At 39.2% G+C, this 18,023-nt stretch overlaps 1 protein-coding gene and 1 long non-coding RNA gene across 5 annotated transcripts in view; one reads left to right on the top strand and one right to left on the bottom strand.

Annotated features, from left to right (window-relative positions):
* PRUNE2 (prune homolog 2 with BCH domain) overlaps positions 1–18,023 on the top strand; it is a 270,984-nt gene that overhangs the window by 234,402 nt on the left and 18,559 nt on the right. For 3 of the 4 annotated variants that reach the window (XM_082614415.1, XM_082614414.1, XM_082614413.1), the window contains exons 12-15: positions 257–430; positions 12,127–12,229; positions 12,878–13,009; positions 14,375–14,461. In XM_082614415.1, coding sequence (XP_082470541.1) covers positions 257–430; positions 12,127–12,229; positions 12,878–13,009; positions 14,375–14,461 — 496 coding nt within the window. Of the gene's footprint in view, positions 1–256; positions 431–3,216; positions 3,407–12,126; positions 12,230–12,877; positions 13,010–14,374; positions 14,462–18,023 lie in introns of those variants that run through there. The other variant, XM_082614416.1, reaches the window with a different exon arrangement.
* Positions 340–17,774, bottom strand: LOC309801332. Its single transcript, XR_014293572.1, has 3 exons — positions 17,656–17,774; positions 1,991–2,060; positions 340–449 (listed from the first exon to the last, which is right to left on the bottom strand). It is a non-coding gene; the product is annotated as an uncharacterized lncRNA (long non-coding RNA).

Below are 18,023 nucleotides of genomic sequence, written 5' to 3'. Positions count from 1 at the left end.
CTACAGACACAAGACAGCTCTAGCTCTTTTCCTATCCCCACCCTCTGCCCGGCCTTCACAATGGATGGGTTGTTCAGTCAGTCAATCAATAAGACTTCACTGAGTGTCCTTTATGTGATCAGGATGGTGTCAGGCTCTATCAGAGTTGTACACAACAGGGAGCTCAGGTTGACTCTGCCAGGAGGTCGCTAGTTGCTGAACTGCCTCACCTGTGGAGGTCTTTCTTCTTTATCCCTGCTCTATGCTTCATTTCCAGAGGATCACACAGCCAACAAAGATTCTGGCCAAGAGTCAGAGTCTATTCCGGAATATACGGCAGAAGAGGAGCGAGAGGACAACCGGCTGTGGAGGACCGTGGTGATTGGAGAACAGGAGCAGCGGATTGACATGAAGGTCATCGAGCCCTACAGGAGAGTCATTTCTCATGGAGGTAGCTGAGCTCTGCAAACCTGGGAAGCAAGGAGCGGGGTGGCCATACAGTTTTTATAAGAAAACAAAACTAGGGTTCTCTGCAGCATGACGTCCCAAGACCCTGTTAGGCAGTCAACGTTCAGGGCACTGTAGAGCTGAGCGTATTATTTCATACTCAATTCAGTGAACACTGGAAAGCTTACTATGCAAAAGTAACTTTCCAATGTGAAACATGCCTTTTGCACTGCATACCTGATAGCTATCATCTTCTGTGCAAATTTCTTGAAAGCCATAGTTGTCCAATTTAATAGTGTCTGTTTGGAATTCATATGGGTCAGTTGCAGGGTTTAACTGAATTGTTTTCAAGTCTGTTTTCTACAGGGCCTGCAGTAAGAGATGCTTTTAATTCCAGACCAATCTTTGGAATCCTCTTCAGAAGCTTTAGGAAATCTTTTTAGACTTAGCCTGGTCCTTTTTTTCTCCCTAGTTGAAGTTTGCTGTTCTATAAACTCCATTACATCTATGCCTGTCATTACATCTATGCCTATGACACAGGCATAGATGTAATGGACATATCTATGACAACAGCCCACTCCAGCCAAGATCTCCACCCGTTTCATAAGGGACAAGGGAGAGGAAAGGCTCTTTTGTATTTTCACTGCTTTCTTGGAGCTCCAGGAGCCTTGATTAATTTGGGACTCACAAAAAATCCCATGAGCACAAGCGACACATTGAACATTGTCAACTTCAGAATCCCTAAATGGCTTTTTGGCTTTTTCTGCTGCATGCACAACTTCCCTGCAGTCCTGACGCCCCACCCTAACCCCTCAGCTCTTCCAGGAAAAGTGTAAGCCGACAAGGCAATTGTTCTGTCTTCCTTATCGAGGACAGGGAAATAAGTGTCTTGGCGCTGCATTAAACCCGGAGCTTTGGTTTTCTAACAAGCAGGAGAATGTTTTGCCTTTTCCCTCCACCTTCCCTTCACCACAGATTTTCCACTTTCTGCCCCATGCATTGCTACCTCTATGGAAGTATCAGGACCCCCCCAGGGCCCCCACCCATGGTAGTGAAGGAAAATGCCCATAGGTGTCCCCGGCCCTGACCTTCCTTTTTCACCATTTGCCCTGAAATGGTAATATGGCCCAGTGATAGCTCCTCTAAGGGAGACTTTTCCCACAGCCCTTTGGAATGAGAGCAGGCCTAATCTGGCTGAAAATGACAGACAGCTGGCCATAGAGTCAATCCTCTTGTTCTTCTAATGAAAAACACAATCTGAACATCATCCAGATCTCCCCAGAAGGTCATATCTCCTTTGCACCACCCATCAGGTATTTTTGGTTTGTTTGCTTTTTAGAAAAAAACAAACAAACAAAAAATGACTATAAAATAGCCTATGCTCATTCTAAAAAGTACAAGATATATAGAAAAGTCTGTCAAAGTCTGTCATGCAGTGACAGTCCCTGTACATTTTTACCATTCAGGTCATAAATTAGAAGTCCCTTTGTTGTGAAGAAGGCAGGCTCACGGCTTCACTGTTATTATAAGGCTAAGTTATCTCTTGTTACCCCAGCAGACTCACCTGCTTATTCTTTCATCCACAGTGAAGTTAGGTGGGTTGGATGGGTGGGTTGAGCCCATCGTTCTGTTGCCTGAATCAGGAGAGAGTGATTTTCATCAGCACACCTGGGTCAAAAAAAGCTACTGCTTCCGCCTGTCACATTCTTTGTGAAAACACCTGATATCTCAGGGATAACCTGGTTTGCTGTGCCCTCCATCCCCACCACCTCCTCCCCTTGGCATCTGCTCCTCTCCTTTCTGTGTTGTGAGCTCCTTTTTTGTCTGTGTAGCTGTCTGGTTTGTTGGCGAGAGAAGGCCACCTTTCCCCTCCCTAGCTCTGCCTTGGCCTTCTCCAGGTGCTGGCTTGCATGAGTGTGCCTCTGGCTGCACCCGCCGGAATGTTAGGGAGATGCCACCTCTTCCTATGCCCTGACCAGCTTTTGTGCTCTGGAGGTAAAGACAGTTCACACGTTACTTCTGAGTTTGCCAAAGCTTTGTCTGCTGTCTTAGAAGCTCATACCACTTTCTCAGACCTTAATGATCTGAGAAAGTCACACTCCCTAGTTACCAGTCCATTGAGTTTGTCATCCTGGCTTCTGATGAGCATTTAAAAAAGCAGCACTCCAGAGTGAACAGAGGTGTTGTTTTGGTGTCTTGCATTTTGCTATGAGGAAGTTATCCCACTCAGGCAAGTAGGGAAGTGCCAGCTGTTCAGTGCTCTGGGCAGCACGACTGCAAGATGGGGGTGATGAAAAGCGCTGCTTAAGTTTGCTGCAAGAGTGTCCACACCAGCTGGGAACATCTGTGTGTGAGAGCAGCATTTGAACAAATATTTCAGTCTTCAGCTTTAGTGACCTCCACATGAGCTATGGCCAGAGGCCCTGTACATAATGTGGAAGAATGGGCTCAAGACCCCTCTTGGCCACTGATTAGTCTGTGATCTTGGTACATCACTTAACTCCCCTGGGCCTCAGTTACTTCATCAGTCAAGAAAGGATGATCTCAAAGCCATGTCACCTCCTGTGAGCCCATGAGTAATATCCCTGCCATCTGCTTAAGTAGAAAAGCAAAGAAAAAGAAGTCTGGGTGGTTTGGATTAGCCAACAGTGAGGGGTCACTTTGAGGCCAGAACTGGCATTTTTGAGCCTGAAGCAGAGAACACAATTAAATAACCAAGGGCAGTCATGCCAAAGCATTGTAACGAGGCATTTCCTGTCTTGTGTTTTTACTTCTCTTATTTCATTATAGGAGACTCAGGTAACCTTCTCTGCAGTGTTGCTGGACAAATGATCCTGGAAAGGATGAGAAGAGTTGCAGGCTGGTGTGTGTGTGTGTATGTTTTGGTTGCGACTGTGGTATCTCTCCTTCTCTCTCCATTCCATTTGCTGGCCAGCAAACCTGTGTTACGTCCCTTTCATGCCTCTGTGTTCTCCCTCAGGTAAGGTTTGCATTGTTGCTTCCAAGGGTCTCAGGAGACACCACGGTGGGATAGCTCATGCACCTCAGCACACACACCCTGAATTCACCTCACCGTTACTGAGAAGAGAGTCTGATAAAATACATGTGTTAAAAAGCGAAACCTCACGTGAATTCTGCGTTTGCTGACAGGCAACTTCACTTGAGTCAGCTGCATATTTAGCGTAGAAATTGGGTTAACCAACCCCCTTGGAGACATTGGCGAGGAACAAAATGCAAATGGTCCTGTTCATTCACGTTATTACACTTTGCCAGCAATTGCTATCTGGAATAGCTCCAAAGCCTGACAACAACGGCACCTGCTCTTGATTTAGAAGAAAACTTTCACGAGGAAATCTTTTTCTCTTTCCTTCTTTACACGCTACATCTCCTCCTCTCCCCCTCTTTCTTTTGTCTCTTCTTCCCTTCCTACAAATCCTGTGCCCCAAAATGCAAAATCCATCATCATTTGTCAATTTCAGTGATTTTTATACAGACAATCCCAGCTTAGTCATTGATCAGGAAGTGGTAAGTTGACCGCTGAGTATTCCTTTGGTTAAATAAAGCCAAGCCAACGTGATACTACAACATGCCAAGGACAGACAGCAGTAACACAAACAGCTGAATTGCCATTTAGGATGACTTCTGAAGTACTGTTTATAAACCTCAGTCTTTCCTTTAAAAAACAACAGCAATGTATTCTTAGAAATTCTCCAGAAATAGAAAGAGAAATCAAAGTAACTGAGCGTCATAATCTTGCAATTATCCCGACACCCTGGAGTCAGACAGCTACATTTAGAAAGATGCTTTTGAAAGGATGCTTTTATAAAATCTTTTATTTTTTTAATCTAATTTTTATTAGATATTAGTGTATCACTGATTTGCAATGTTGTGTTAGTTTCAGGGGTGATGTGTTAGTTTCAGCATGATTCAATTGTACATATACATATATCCGTTCTTTTTCAGATTCTTTTCCCATATAGGTTATTACAGAATATTGAGTAGAGTTCCCTGTACTATACAGTATGTCCTTGTTGATGACCTATTTTATATATGGTAGTGTGTATGTGTTAACCCCAAACTCCTAATTTTATCACCCCCCTCCCCGTTTCCCCTCTGGAAACCATAAGTTTGTTTTCAAAATTTGTGATTCTGTTTCTGTTATGTAAGTAACTTCATTTGTATCATTTTTTTATATTCCACATATAAGTGATATAATACTTGTCTTTCTCTGACTCTGTCTTTCTCTTCACTTAGTACGATAATCTCTAGGGCTATCCATGTTGCTGCAAATGGCATTACTTCATTCCTTTTGATGGTTGAGTAACATTCCATTGTATATATGTACCACATCTTCTTTATCCATTCCTCTGTCGATGGACATTTAGATTGTTTTCATGTCTTGGCTACTGTAAATACTGCTGCAATGAACATTGGGATGAATGCATCTTTTCAAATTATGGTTTTCTCTGGATATATGCCCAGGAATGGGATTGCCGGGTCATATGGTAGTTCAGTTTTTAGTTTTTTAAGGAACCTGCATACTGTTCTCCATAGTGGCTGTGTCAAATTACATTTCCACCAACAGTGTAGAAGGGCTCCCTTTTCTCTGCACGCTCTCCAGCATTTATTGTAGACTTTTTGATGATAGCCATCTGACCAGTGTGAGGTGATACCTCATTGTAGTTTTGATTTGCATTTCTCTAATAATTAGCTTTGTTGAACATCTTTTCATGTGCTTTTTTGGCCATCTGTATATCTTCTTCAGAGAAATGTCTATTTAGAGCTTCTGCCCATTTTTTGATGGGATTGTTTGTTTATTTGATAATGAGCTGCATGAGCTGTTTGTATATTTTGGGGATTAATCCCTTGCCAGTCACTTCATATGCAAATATATTCTCCCATTCTGTGGGTTGTGTTTTCATTTTGTTTATGGTTTCCTTTGCTGTGCAAAAGCTTGTTAAGTTTGATTAGGTCCCATTTGCTTATTTTTGTTTTTATTTTCATTACTCTAGGAGGTGGATCCAAAAAGATATTGCTACGGTTTATGTCAAAGAGTGTTCTGCCTATGTTTTCCTCTAAGAGTGTTATAGTATCTGGTCTTACATTTAGGTCTTTAATCCATTTTGTGTATGGTGTTAGAGAATGTTCTAGTTTCATTCTTTCATATGTAGCTGTCTGGTTTTCCCAGCACCACTACTGAAAAGACTGTCTTTTCTCCATTGTATATTCTTGCCTCCTTTGTTGTAGATTAATTGATCATAGGTGTGTGGGTTTATTTCTGGGCTTTCTGTCCTGTTCCATTGATTTATATTTCTGTTTTCGTGTCAGTACCATACTGTTTTGATTCTGTAGCTCTGTAGTATAGTCTGAAGCCAGGGAGCCTGATCCCTACAGCTTCATTTTTCTTTCTCAGGATTGCTTTAGCTACTTGAGGTCTTTTGTGTTTCTATACAAATTAAAATTTTTTTTTCTCTACTTCTGTGAAAAATGCCCTTGGTAATTTCATAGGGATAGCACTGAATCTGTAGATTGCCTTGGGTAGTATAGTCATTTTGACAATATTGATTCTTCCAATCCAAGAACATGGTATACCTTTCCACCTGTTTGTGTCATCTTCAATGTCTTTCATCAGCATCTTACAGTTTTCAGAGTACAGGTCTTTTGCCTCCTTAGGTAGGTTTATTCCTAGTTTTCTGGAAGCATATTTAGGATTTTTTATGTATAGTATCATGTCATCTGCAAACAGTGACTGTTTTACTTCTTTTCCAATTTGGATTCCTCTTATTTCATTTTCTTCTCTGATTGCCATGGCTAGGACTTCCAAAACTATGTTGAGTAAGAGTGGCAGGAGTGGACATCCTTGTCTTGTTCCTGATCTTAGAGGAAATGCTCTCAGCTTTTCACCATTGAGTATGATGTTGACTGGGTTTTTCATATATGGCCTTTATTATGTTGAGGTGGCTTCCCTCTATGCTCACTTTCTGGAGAGTTTTTATCATAAATTGGTGTTGAATTTTGTCAAAAGCTGTTTCTGCATCTATTGAGAGGATCATATGGTTTTTATTATTCAGTTTGTTAATGTGGTGTATCACACTGATTTACTTGTGTATATTGAAAACTCCTTGCATTCCTGGAATAAGCCCCACTTGATCATGGTGTATGATCCTTTTAATGTGCTGTTGGATTCTGTTTGCTAGTATTTTGTTGAGGATTTTTGCATCTATGTTCATCAGTGATATTAGCTGGTAATTTTCTTTTTTTCTGGTATCTTTGTCTGCTATGATGGTGGCCTCATAGAATGGGTTTGGGACTGTTCCTTCCTCTTTGACTTTTTTGGAAGAGTTTCAAAAGAATACGTGTTAATTCTTCTGTAAATGTTTTATAGAATTAGCCTGTGAAGCCTTCTGGCCCTGCACTTTTGTTTGTTGGGCATTTTTAAATCACAGTTGCAATTTCAGTGCTTGTGACTGGTCTGTTCATATTTTCTACTTCTTCCTGATTCAGTCTTGGGAGAATAGTACCTTTCTAAGAATTTGTCCATTTCTTCCAGGTTGTCCAATTTCTTGGCATACAGTTGCTTGTAGTAGTCTCTTATGTTCCTTTGTATTTCTGTGGTGTCAGTTGTGACTTCGTTTTCATTTCTAATTTTATTGATTTGAGTCCTCTCCCTTTTTTTCTTCATGAGTCTGGCTAAAGGCTTATCAATTTTGTTTGTCTTCTCAAAGAACCAGCTTTTAGTTTCATTCATCTTTGCTATTGTTTTCTTCTTTATTTCATTTATTTCTGCACTGATCTTTACGATTTCTTTTCTCCTGCTAACTTTGGGGTTTTTTTGGTTCTTCTTTCTCTAGTTGCTTTAGGTGTAAGGTTAGGTTGTTTGAGACTCTTCTTGTTTCCTGAGGTAAGACTACATTGCTATAAACTTCCCTCTTAGAACTGCTTTTGCTGCGTCCCATAGGTTTTGATCATTGTGTTTTCGTTTTCATTTGTCACTAGGTTTTTGATTTCCTCTGATTTCTTCAGTCACCCATTGGTCATTTAATAACATATGTTTAGCCTCCACATGTTTTTTTTTCTTTTTACAGTTTTTTCCTTGCAGTTTATTTCTAATATCATAGCATTGTGGTCAGAGAAGATGCTTGATATGATTTCCGGTCTCTCAAATTTACTGAGGTTTGTTTTGTGGCTCAGCATGTGATCTATCCTGGAGAATGTTCCATGTGCACATAAGAAGAATGTGTATCCTGCTGCTTTCAGATGGAATATTCTATAAATATCAATTAAGTCCATGTGATCTAATGTGTCATTTAAGGCCTGTGTTTCCTTATTGATTTTCTATCTGGATGATCTGTCCATTGATGTAAGACGGGTGTTAAATTCCCCCATTATTATTATTTTTAACATCTTTATTGGAGTATAATTGCTTTACAATGGTGTGTTAGTTTCTGCTTTATAAAAAAGTGAATCAGCTATACATATATCCCCATATCTCTTCCCTCTTGCATCTCTCTCCCTCCTACCAAGTCTCCCATTATTATTGTGCTACAGTTGATTTCTCCTTTTAGGAGAAATGGCTGTTAGCATTTGCCTTATATATTGAGGCACTCCTACATTGGATTTGTATATGTATTTATAATTTTTATATCTTCTTCTTGGATTGATCCCTTGATCATTATGTAGTGTTCTTCTTTCTCTCTTGTAACAGTCTTTATTTTAAAGTCTATTTTGTCTGATATCAGTATTGCTGCTCCAGCTTTCTTTTGATTTCCATTTGCACGGAATACCTTTTTCCATCCCCTCACTTTAAGTCTGTATGTGTCCTTAGATCTGAAGTGGGTCTGTTGTAGACAGAATATATACGGGTCTTGGTTTTGTGTGTGTGTGTGTGTGTGTTATGCGGGCCTCTCACTGTTGTGGCCTCTCCCGTTGCGGAGCATAGGCTCCAGATGCGCAGGCCCAGTGGCCATGCCTCACGGGCCTAGCCGCTCCACGGCATGTGGGATCTTCCCGGACCGGGGCACGAACCCATGTCCCCTGCATCGGCAGGAGGACTCTCAACCACTACGCCACCAGGGAAGCCCCAGTCTATGTCTTTTGGTTGGGACATTTAATCCATTTACATTTGAGGTAATTATTGATGTGAGTTCTTATTGCCATCTTGTTAAATTGTTTTGGATTTGCTTTTGTAGGTCTTTTTTATTCCCTCCCTCTTTTGTTCTCTCCTATTGTGATTTGATGACTATCTTTAATGTTGTGTTTGGATTGCTTTTTCTTTTTTGTGTGTTAACCTATTGTCGATTTTTGGTTTGTGATTACCATAAGGTTTCGATATAGCAGTCTATATATATACAAGATTGTTTAAAGTTTCTAGTCTCTTAATTTCAAATGCATTTCCAATATCCTGCATGTGTACTCTCCTCTTCTCACGATTGCTGGGTTTTCATCGTGTGGATGATTTCCTACCTTTACTGTATGTTTGCTTTTTACTGGTGAGCTTTCCCGTTTGTAATTTTCTTGTTTCTAGTTGTGGCCTTTTCTTTTTCGCTGAGAGAAGTTCCTTTAGCATTTGTTGTAAAGCTGGTTTGGTGGTGCTGAATTCTCTTAGCTTTTGGTTGTCTGTAAAGCTTTTGATTTCTCTGTCAAATCTCAGTGAGAGCCTTGCTGGGTAGAGTATTCTTGGTTGTAGATTTTTCCCTTTCATCACTTTAAGTATATCATGCCACCCCCTTCCAGACTGCAGAGTTTCTGCTGAAAGTTCAGCTGATAACCTTATGGGGATTCCCTTGTATGTTATTTGTTGCTTTTAATATTTTTTCTTTGTCTTTAATTTTTGTCAATTTGATTATTATGTGTCTTGGTGTGTTCCTTCTTAGATTTATCCTGTATGGGGCTCTGCATTTCCTGGACTTGAGGGTTTCCTTTTTCATGTTAGGGAAGTTTTTGGCTATTATCTCTTCAAATATTTTCTCAGGCCCTTTCTCTCGCTATTCTCCTTCTGGGATCCCTATAATTCGAATGTTGGTGCGTTTAATGTTGCCCCAGAGGTCTCTTAGACTGTCCTCATTTCCATGGCAGTGATTTTCCACCATTCTGTCTTCCAGCTCACTTATTTGTTCTTCTGCCTCATTTATTCTGCTACTGATTCCTTCTGGCATATTTTTCACTTCACTTATTGTACTGTCCATCTCTGTTTGTTCTTTAAAGCTTCTAGCTCTTTATTAAATATTTCTTTTATCCTCTCAGTCTGTGCCTCCATTCTTTTTCTGAGATCTTGGATCATCTTTACTATCACTACTCTGAATTCTTTTTTGGGTAGATTGCCTATTTCCACTTCACTTAGTTGTTCTTCTGGGGTTTTATCTTGTTCCTTCATCTGGAACATATTTCTTTGCCATCTCATTTTGTCTAACTTTTTGTGTTTGTGGTCTCCGTTCCTCCAGCTGCAGGACTGTAATTCTTCTTGGTTCTGGTGTCTACCCCCGGTGGGTGAGGTTGGTCCAGGGGCTTGTGCATGCTTTCTGATGGGAGGGACTGGTGCCTGCCCACTGGTGGGTGGAGCTGGGTCTTGTCCCTCTAATGGGCAGGGCCAGGTTAAGTGGTATATATATATATAGGGAGCTGTTGGCTCAGGATGACTTTAGGCAGCCTGTCTGCTGATGGGTGGGGCTCTGTTCCCACCCTGTTGGTTGTTTGGCCTGAGATGTCCCAGCACTGGAGCCTGCAGGTTGTTGGGTGGGGCCAGGTCTCGGTGCCAAACTGGCGACCTCCAGGAGAGCTCACGCCAATGGGTATTCCCTGGGGTGTCCACCACCAGTGTCCTTGCCCCCACAGTGAGCCACAGCCAATCCCCCCTCCCCAGTAGACCCTCCAAGATGCACAGGTAGGTCTAGCCCAGGCTCCTGTGGAGTCACTGCTCTGTCCTGGGCCCCAGTGCACATTAAACCTTGTGTGCGCCCTCCAAGAGTGGAGTCTCTGTTTCCCCCAGTCCTGTGGAGCTGCTGTGCTAAAGCCCCACTGGCCTTCAAAGTGCCAAATGCCTGAGGGATCCTCTGCCCAATGCCAGGCCCCCAGGCTGGGGAGCCTGATATGGGGCTCAGAGGCTCAGAACTCTCACTCCTGTAGGAGAACCTCTGTGATATAATTATTTTCCAGTGAGGGATTTGATTATATCACGAAAGATCCCCTCCTACCATCTCATTGTGGCTTCCTCTTTGTCTTTGGGTATATATCTTTTTTTGTTAGGGTTGAGTCTTTTTTTTGTCAATGGCTGTTCAGCAGTTAGTTGTGATTTTGGTGTTTTTGTGTGAGGAGGTGAGCTCAAGTCCTTCTACTCTGCCATCTTGTCTCTGCCTTTCCTGGTGTCTCTCAGAAGAATACTTTTGTACTTGTTTTTAAGAGGGATTCATTATGCCTATTTTTTTCTTTTAATGAACTCTGTCTTTTTCATTGTGCTGAGCCTGAACTGCATATTTTTGTGGTGTTAGGGTGGCTTAGTGACACTAATCCTATCCTTTGCGGATTTCTATTCAGTTATGGCTCTTCCTAAATGAAACTGTTTGTGGAACAAACACTTCTTATATTAAAATATATCTCCTTTTGTCATTTCCCTTCATACCACATTCTAAAAAAAAAAGTTAGTAAATACCTACATTTCGGAAAAGATGGGACTAACGCAAAAAATCCAGAGGGAAGCTACTGCAGTCCTGTTTTGCAAATATGTGTTGCATCAGGTATATACTTTTGTAGGTAGCATCTTCTAAGATATGTAGCATAAACATTGTCTACAGCAACCTCAAATTAGTAATATACGCAAACCCATAATTTGATGTATTTGTAGTTGGTATCACTTTCTTCCCCCACCTCTTTTGTGGTAGAGTCATACTCTCTATCCTTGTATAGAACATCTTATTAAACTGCTTTTCAAGAGTTAAGCCCATCCAAATCTATATCCAGCCAGTATTTTACTGCCTTGTAATCACCAAAGGGGTATTTAGAGTTCTGAAAAAATGAAACACACTGAGTTCTGATCAGGCTTGAGGGTGTGTCCTGTCCTCCTACTCAAAGCTTTGAGGAAATCTCTTTAATGTTTCTGAAGTCCAGAACTATGTTATATGACACAAATCACAAATGTTTAAAAAGGGATATTGAAAAATAAAAATACAGTACATTGAGATTCCAGAGACAAACCTGTGGAGACCTGACCAACCCTTGCCATGAATTTCAAAGGTGGACTTTCAAGGAACACAGGCTTGCTACAACTAGGAAGTAAAGAGGATCAAAGAGAACCTCTTTCTTAGCCATTAAAAGAAAGAATGTTATATAAATTACCTTTTTTATTATATAAATTAGAAGCCCTTAAGTCAAAAAGTGTTGCCCCACCATCTTTTGATAAGTTGAATACTTCTAACACACTTATGACTATGTACAGCACATAAATCATCCATAATACATGGACACTCTACATATGCAAATATATTCACACTATTTAAGAATCTATATAACTTACATCTTAACCACTGAAAGATAATTATATGTGTATATACTTATAGAAGTATAGTCTATATAATACTCATTTAAAGATGTACCTAATACATCCACATACACACTCTTGCCAAGGCTTCCAGATTTATCCTTTAGGTTAAATATTATCTTGTTAAGAGCTTTCAGTTGGTTACAAATGTCTTTTTGTTTGTCCTCTAGGATACTACGGGGATGGCCTAAATGCCATCATTGTGTTTGCTGCCTGTTTTCTGCCAGACAGCAGTCGGGCAGATTACCACTATGTCATGGAAAATCTTTTCCTGTGAGTGATATTTACAACAAAATGTTTTCAGTTAATGTCTGCGGGCATGCGATGGCAGATAGAGCATCTTTAATAAAAGGAAATAGATGATGTAGACTATTCTAAGCCTTTGATTAAAAGTTGATGAAATCTGTGTCAAGGAAAATTGCTCAAAAGACCAAAAGCTTTAGAGGGGCTGTTTTGTCTGCAGAATGAATTGAAAACAAAATGAGCACAGTCTGGTCTGCATTTTAAAATTCTGTAACATTTCCCTCGGGTGAAGTATTATTTTTGTTCTCTGATAACATGTTCTTAGCCAACTGATGATAACCTGACTTCATTTATATCTGCCTTTATTTAATCTGACTTGCCCTTAGTATATAATAACATTGCTGACATTTTTGAAAGTCAGGTTTCTAACCTACACATTTTTCAAGTGTACCTGCATTTAAAAAAAAATGAAAAAAAGATAACTGTGCAAATAGATGAGTAATACTCTCAGAGAAGTGATCTTAGGTAACTGCATTCTTCTCAAGCTGAAGAGGGAATATGTGCAACCATTCTTAAATGTCATGCACCCTGTAATTTAAATGTTATATAATTATGGTGAAATAAGATGAACTCTTTCATGTGGGAACTGAAAACACCTATCTTTCTTCCTGTGATCAGATATGTAATAAGTACATTAGAGCTGATGGTAGCTGAAGACTATATGATTGTGTACTTGAATGGTGCAACCCCAAGACGGAAGATGCCAGGGCTAGGCTGGATGAAGAAATGCTACCAGATGATTGACAGACGGTATGTGGGCTCCATTATCTAATCACTATTTTGACTTCATCAGTGACTCCCATCTCCAGTGACCTTTTAATTTACCAAAGATGCAATCACAATTTAGGAACATTGAATTAATGCTGATTTGAGATAATAAATTATAAAAATATTAATAAGTATCATTTGATGCCCCAAATTTGAAATAAAGCAGATCTTCCCCAGATTTTGTTAAATGTTGTAATCTCAAACTTGACAACAAGTATTTTAAATACGCATACACTGTTGCCATATGGAGGTGCAATTTGAGCTGATAAGCCAAAGTCCATGATTCTTTACTAGTATCATGTAACCTTGTGGCCATTTTTGTGCACTAGGACTGTTGTGACTTAGGCAATCCTAGTGCTCTTATTTCAACATTCACTGTTAATTCTGGCCCATATGGTGCCTTTGTGTGCCCCTTCCTCAAGATACGTCACTTCTATCCATACTGGTTTTATTAGACCCAGACACGTTATTGCCATCTACAGGAAAACTGTCATAATAAGCATACAAATTTATGATGTCTTCCATATGTGTGGCTTCCCCTCAGATGTGGCTCCCTGTAAAGCAACATGTGAGTGTCCTGTTATAGTAACTAAAATCCATTAATCATCTAAACATACATAAAGTAGCATTGCTAATGCTGAAAAATATTCCTGAATGTACAAAATGTTAAAATGATTATCTGAAGGCCAAACAACCACATGATATACTGTTACCATTTTCATTCTACAGAAGAAGAAAGCCAGGCTCAGTAGAACAAATTGGCTAAGTTGCTAGTAAGAGTGTATTCATTTCAAAATAGTAAAAATAATGCTGACAAAAATGAAAAACATCGTGAAACAAAAACATGCCATATGGTTATAGGTTTATGCACTCCAAGAATACAAAAATTCTATTTTACATTTATTCTTATGGGAAAATGAGGTTTGAATTACACGTTTCAAATTATATCTCAAAAGGCATTCGTTTTATTGATCATGGCATTCTATACCTTCTTCCTACCAGATAACAGTACCTTACATAGAATTCCCTAATATCATATATATATTCTTATTTGGGGATATACTTTCTGTTTTAACTCCCACTTAAAATAGGTTATGAGTGGGCTTCCCTGGTGGCGCAGTGGTTGAGAGTCTGCAGGGGATGCTGGTTCGTGCCCCGGTCTGGGAAGATCCCACATGCCGCGGAGCGGCTGGGCCTGTGAGCCATGGCCGCTGAGTCTGCGCGTCCGGAGCCTGTGCTCCGCAACGGGAGAGGCCACAGCAGTGAGAGGCCTGCGTACCGCAAAAAAAATAACCCACAAAAAAACAAAATAGGTTATGAGTAATTTTTTGTTGTTGTTCACAATAGGTTGCGGAAGAACTTAAAATCATTCATCATTGTTCATCCATCTTGGTTCATCAGAACAATCCTTGCAATTACACGACCTTTTATAAGGTATGGTCATTTTTGTAGTAAAAGTAAACGCACTAGTTTTTAAAAATATGTATTCATTGTCTTCTAAACAAAAATTCATAAACCAAGAGAGTAGGAAAAAATGTTTGCCTCTGCCTTTCCTGAAAATATACTTTGGACTACCCAGCAAGAGGCTCTAATTAAGAGTGAGCATATTTTCACAGTGAATATTTTTCCCCCATAATTATAAAACATGACTTTTATACTACTTGCTGTAAACACAGAAGATAAAATAGTGAGGTTTCTATGCCATATTACAAAAGGGAACAGATTTTAAAAGTATTACTTTTAAAGTAATATATGGTATATTGTAGAGAATCAAAGAGGTAGAGTAACATAACAATGGAAAATAAAGACACACCAGGGACGGAAACAGAAGCCAGGTCTTGTCTTAATTGTTCTATTTCTTCTGAACAAATCCCACGTAGGTTACCAAAGGTAGGTAAAGAGTCTGAGCAGCCATTTTGAGAGCTTTGTTTTGATTATCCATAAGGCTTCTTGGTTTAAATTCACTTCAAATCAGTAAATATTTGTTTATCATCTATTCTGTGTTAGATGCTGTATAACCTTACATTTAAGTGATGAAAAGTAAGATATGCCTTTTATATAGTAAGAATGAGACAGTTAAATGAAAGGGACAGTACAGGTTTTCTAGAGAGCTTTAAAAAATATAATAAAATAGGGAGGGGCAAGATAGGGGTATGGAATTAAGAGGTACAAACTACTAGGTATAAAATAAGCTACAAGCATATATTATATAGCACAGGGAATACAGCTGACATTTTATAATAACTTCTGTGGAATACAGTCTATAAAAATATTGAATCACTATACAATATCATGAATCAACTATACTTCAGCTAACTAGAACAATGTCTTCCCTAACGTCAGGATACCAATCAGATAAACTGAAATTTTTCCATCTCCAAGTTATTAATGAATCCCTAAGAAAAATTCTGATCACTTCACTTCTGGAGAAAACAATTAAAGGTTAAAATCCTTTATATTTTTTTTACGTAGATTTTACTGTGCCTTCCAGAGTCCACCTTTTTTGTTCCATGTTCACTTATTTATTTAGCATTCCTATCCCCTACTTCCAAAAACTGAGCAGTGGCAGGATTCAACCTAGTTTTCCTCTGGCAAAGATTTCTTTACCATACCATGTTATATTACTTTAAAAAACAATATGAGCTTTTAAGATGTACAAAAAGCCTCTTATTTTAAGATTAGCAGAAAATGCTTTGACAGGGGAGTAGGAAGAGCTTATATAAACTTTAATGGGTAAAAAAGCAAACATTAGAATTGATATTGATTCACTGATGTTTATTTAATAGTTCAGCTCTTATTATAAAACAAATATATTTCTTCCTGACAAATACTTGTTATGATAAGAGTATTGAAAATAGATTGTAAGTCAACATTTATTGAAGGGCGTTTCAAGATAATAATTACAACAAAAATAATAAACTTATAGCAAGTAGTGTTGTGGTAAATCACGTATAATAATGGCCCACATTTACTGAGTGCTTACATGCATTATTTTATTTAACCCTAATGACAGTCCTCTGAAGGAGGTGCTGCTTACTATTTCTGTTATATAGGAAAAAACCCTGAGTTTCAGTGAGGTCAAATAAATTGTCTAAAGCAGGAGCCAGAAAAGCCATTCTGTAAAGGATCAGATATTAAATATTTTAAATGTTATGGGCCATACAGTCTCAATCACAACCACTCAGCTCTTCCATGGTAGGGTAAAAGCAGCCATAGACAATATGTAAATAGATAAGTATGGCTGTGTTCCAATAAAACTTGATTTATAAATACTGAAATTGAATTTTCTGAAATCTTTTACATGTCACACAATATTCTTGTTTTGATCATTTTTCAACCATTAAAAAATGTAAAAACCAGTCATAGCTCAAGGATGTAAAAAAAAATCATAAGCTGGCTTTGGTCCACGGGCCATGGTTTGCCAACCCCAGGTCTAAGGTAACACAGCCAAGAAATGATAGATTCAGGCTTTGAACCCAATGTCTGCGTAATTCTAAAGAACACACATTTCAAGTACTTAAACACTGTGTTCTACAATTTCATCATGTAAGACCCTCTTTAAATATCCCTCTGAAAATCAGTCTACATCACTGTCATCAATTTTTTGAACTGAAAAAAAGAGGTCACTAAAATATAGGTCTTTTCACTGCTAAAGGGTAACACCTATGATAGAGGTATATGGCAAGTTCTTCTTTCTTTTTAATTCATGTATTTTTTAAATTGAAGTATAACTGATTTACAATGTTGTGTTAGTTTCTGGTGTACAGTGAAGTGATTCAGTTTTATATATATATATAAAACTGAATATGAAAAAGAATATATATTGTGTTTCCATTATGGTTTATTGCAGGATATTGAATATAGTTCCCTGTGTTACACAGCAGGACCTTGTTGTTTATCTATTTTATATATATAGTAGTTTGTATCTGCTAATCCCATACTCCTAGTTTTTCTCTCTCCCCTCAAATTCCTTTTTTTTAAATGAATTGTTTGTCTGTGTCAAGCACTGGGTTAGGTGCTGGAGGCTGAGAAATTAAATAGCTCAATTGCTGTCCTCAGGGAGTTGACAGCCTGGCAGCTGACACAGGCAGACTAGAAAACAGTTATAATACAGGGCACAGAGGAAGCACGATGGGGGCTGATAACTCACGGTGAGTGTGAGTTTTAAGGTAACAGGTGGAGTGTGAAGGCTGAGAGTCTGCATCAAGAGAGGCTTTCCAGAAGAATGTGCCCTCAAGTTGAGTTTTGAAGACTAATAGCATTGGCTAGCTAAAGCCAGGTAGAGGAAACAGCAGGTACCAACACACCAAGAAGGAGGTACCATACACCAGGCATGTTTAGAGAACTGTACATTCCAGTGCGGAGGTGTCCCCCCTTGCATAACTAACTTCTTCTGCCTTTTTATTCCACCCCCTCCATCTTGCATCAAAACCTGAATTTAGCTTGAAAACTCTGGAGGAAGGAAGTGGCCAAAGGTAGCATATTGTTGGTAGTATGTGTTCACCCAAGGCTGATCAGGAGGACTAGAAGTGACTTTTTGGAGATGCAGGTTGTTCACAAGTCACAGCCAGTGGCCCAGGGTCAAAACTGCGAGTAAAATGTGAAAGATAGATGTATGGAGAACTGACCTTGAAAAGACTTCCTATTAGGATACACAGTAGTTGAACAGAAGACAGTACAGTTGGCAGATGGCGCAGCATCCTCCCAGTAGACTGGGGAGGCCCTTTCACTGGAGAACATTCAAGAAAGTTTGATGCTTGATCAAATTCCCTTTCAAGTGGAATGATATATTTTTAGAATTAGCTTGCTATTACACCAACAATACAAAAATGCCTTCTTCTTATAAAACATCCAATCATTATAAAGACCAAGTTCTTCATTCAGCAACTACCGACTCTTGTACCCAGCCCCCTTCCCCAGAGGCAAATTCAGGGGTCTCCTTGCAAGTTGTTTTCTATGCATTTATACACATCTCAAATGATAACATTGAGATGAA

The sequence above is a fragment of the Mesoplodon mirus genome (genome assembly GCF_964341445.2).
Source record: "Mesoplodon mirus genome assembly, chromosome: 1".
NCBI classification, from domain to species: domain Eukaryota; kingdom Metazoa; phylum Chordata; class Mammalia; order Artiodactyla; family Ziphiidae; genus Mesoplodon; species Mesoplodon mirus.
Note: the sequence above shows the minus strand (reverse complement) of the source record. Positions and strands in the feature narration are given on the sequence as shown.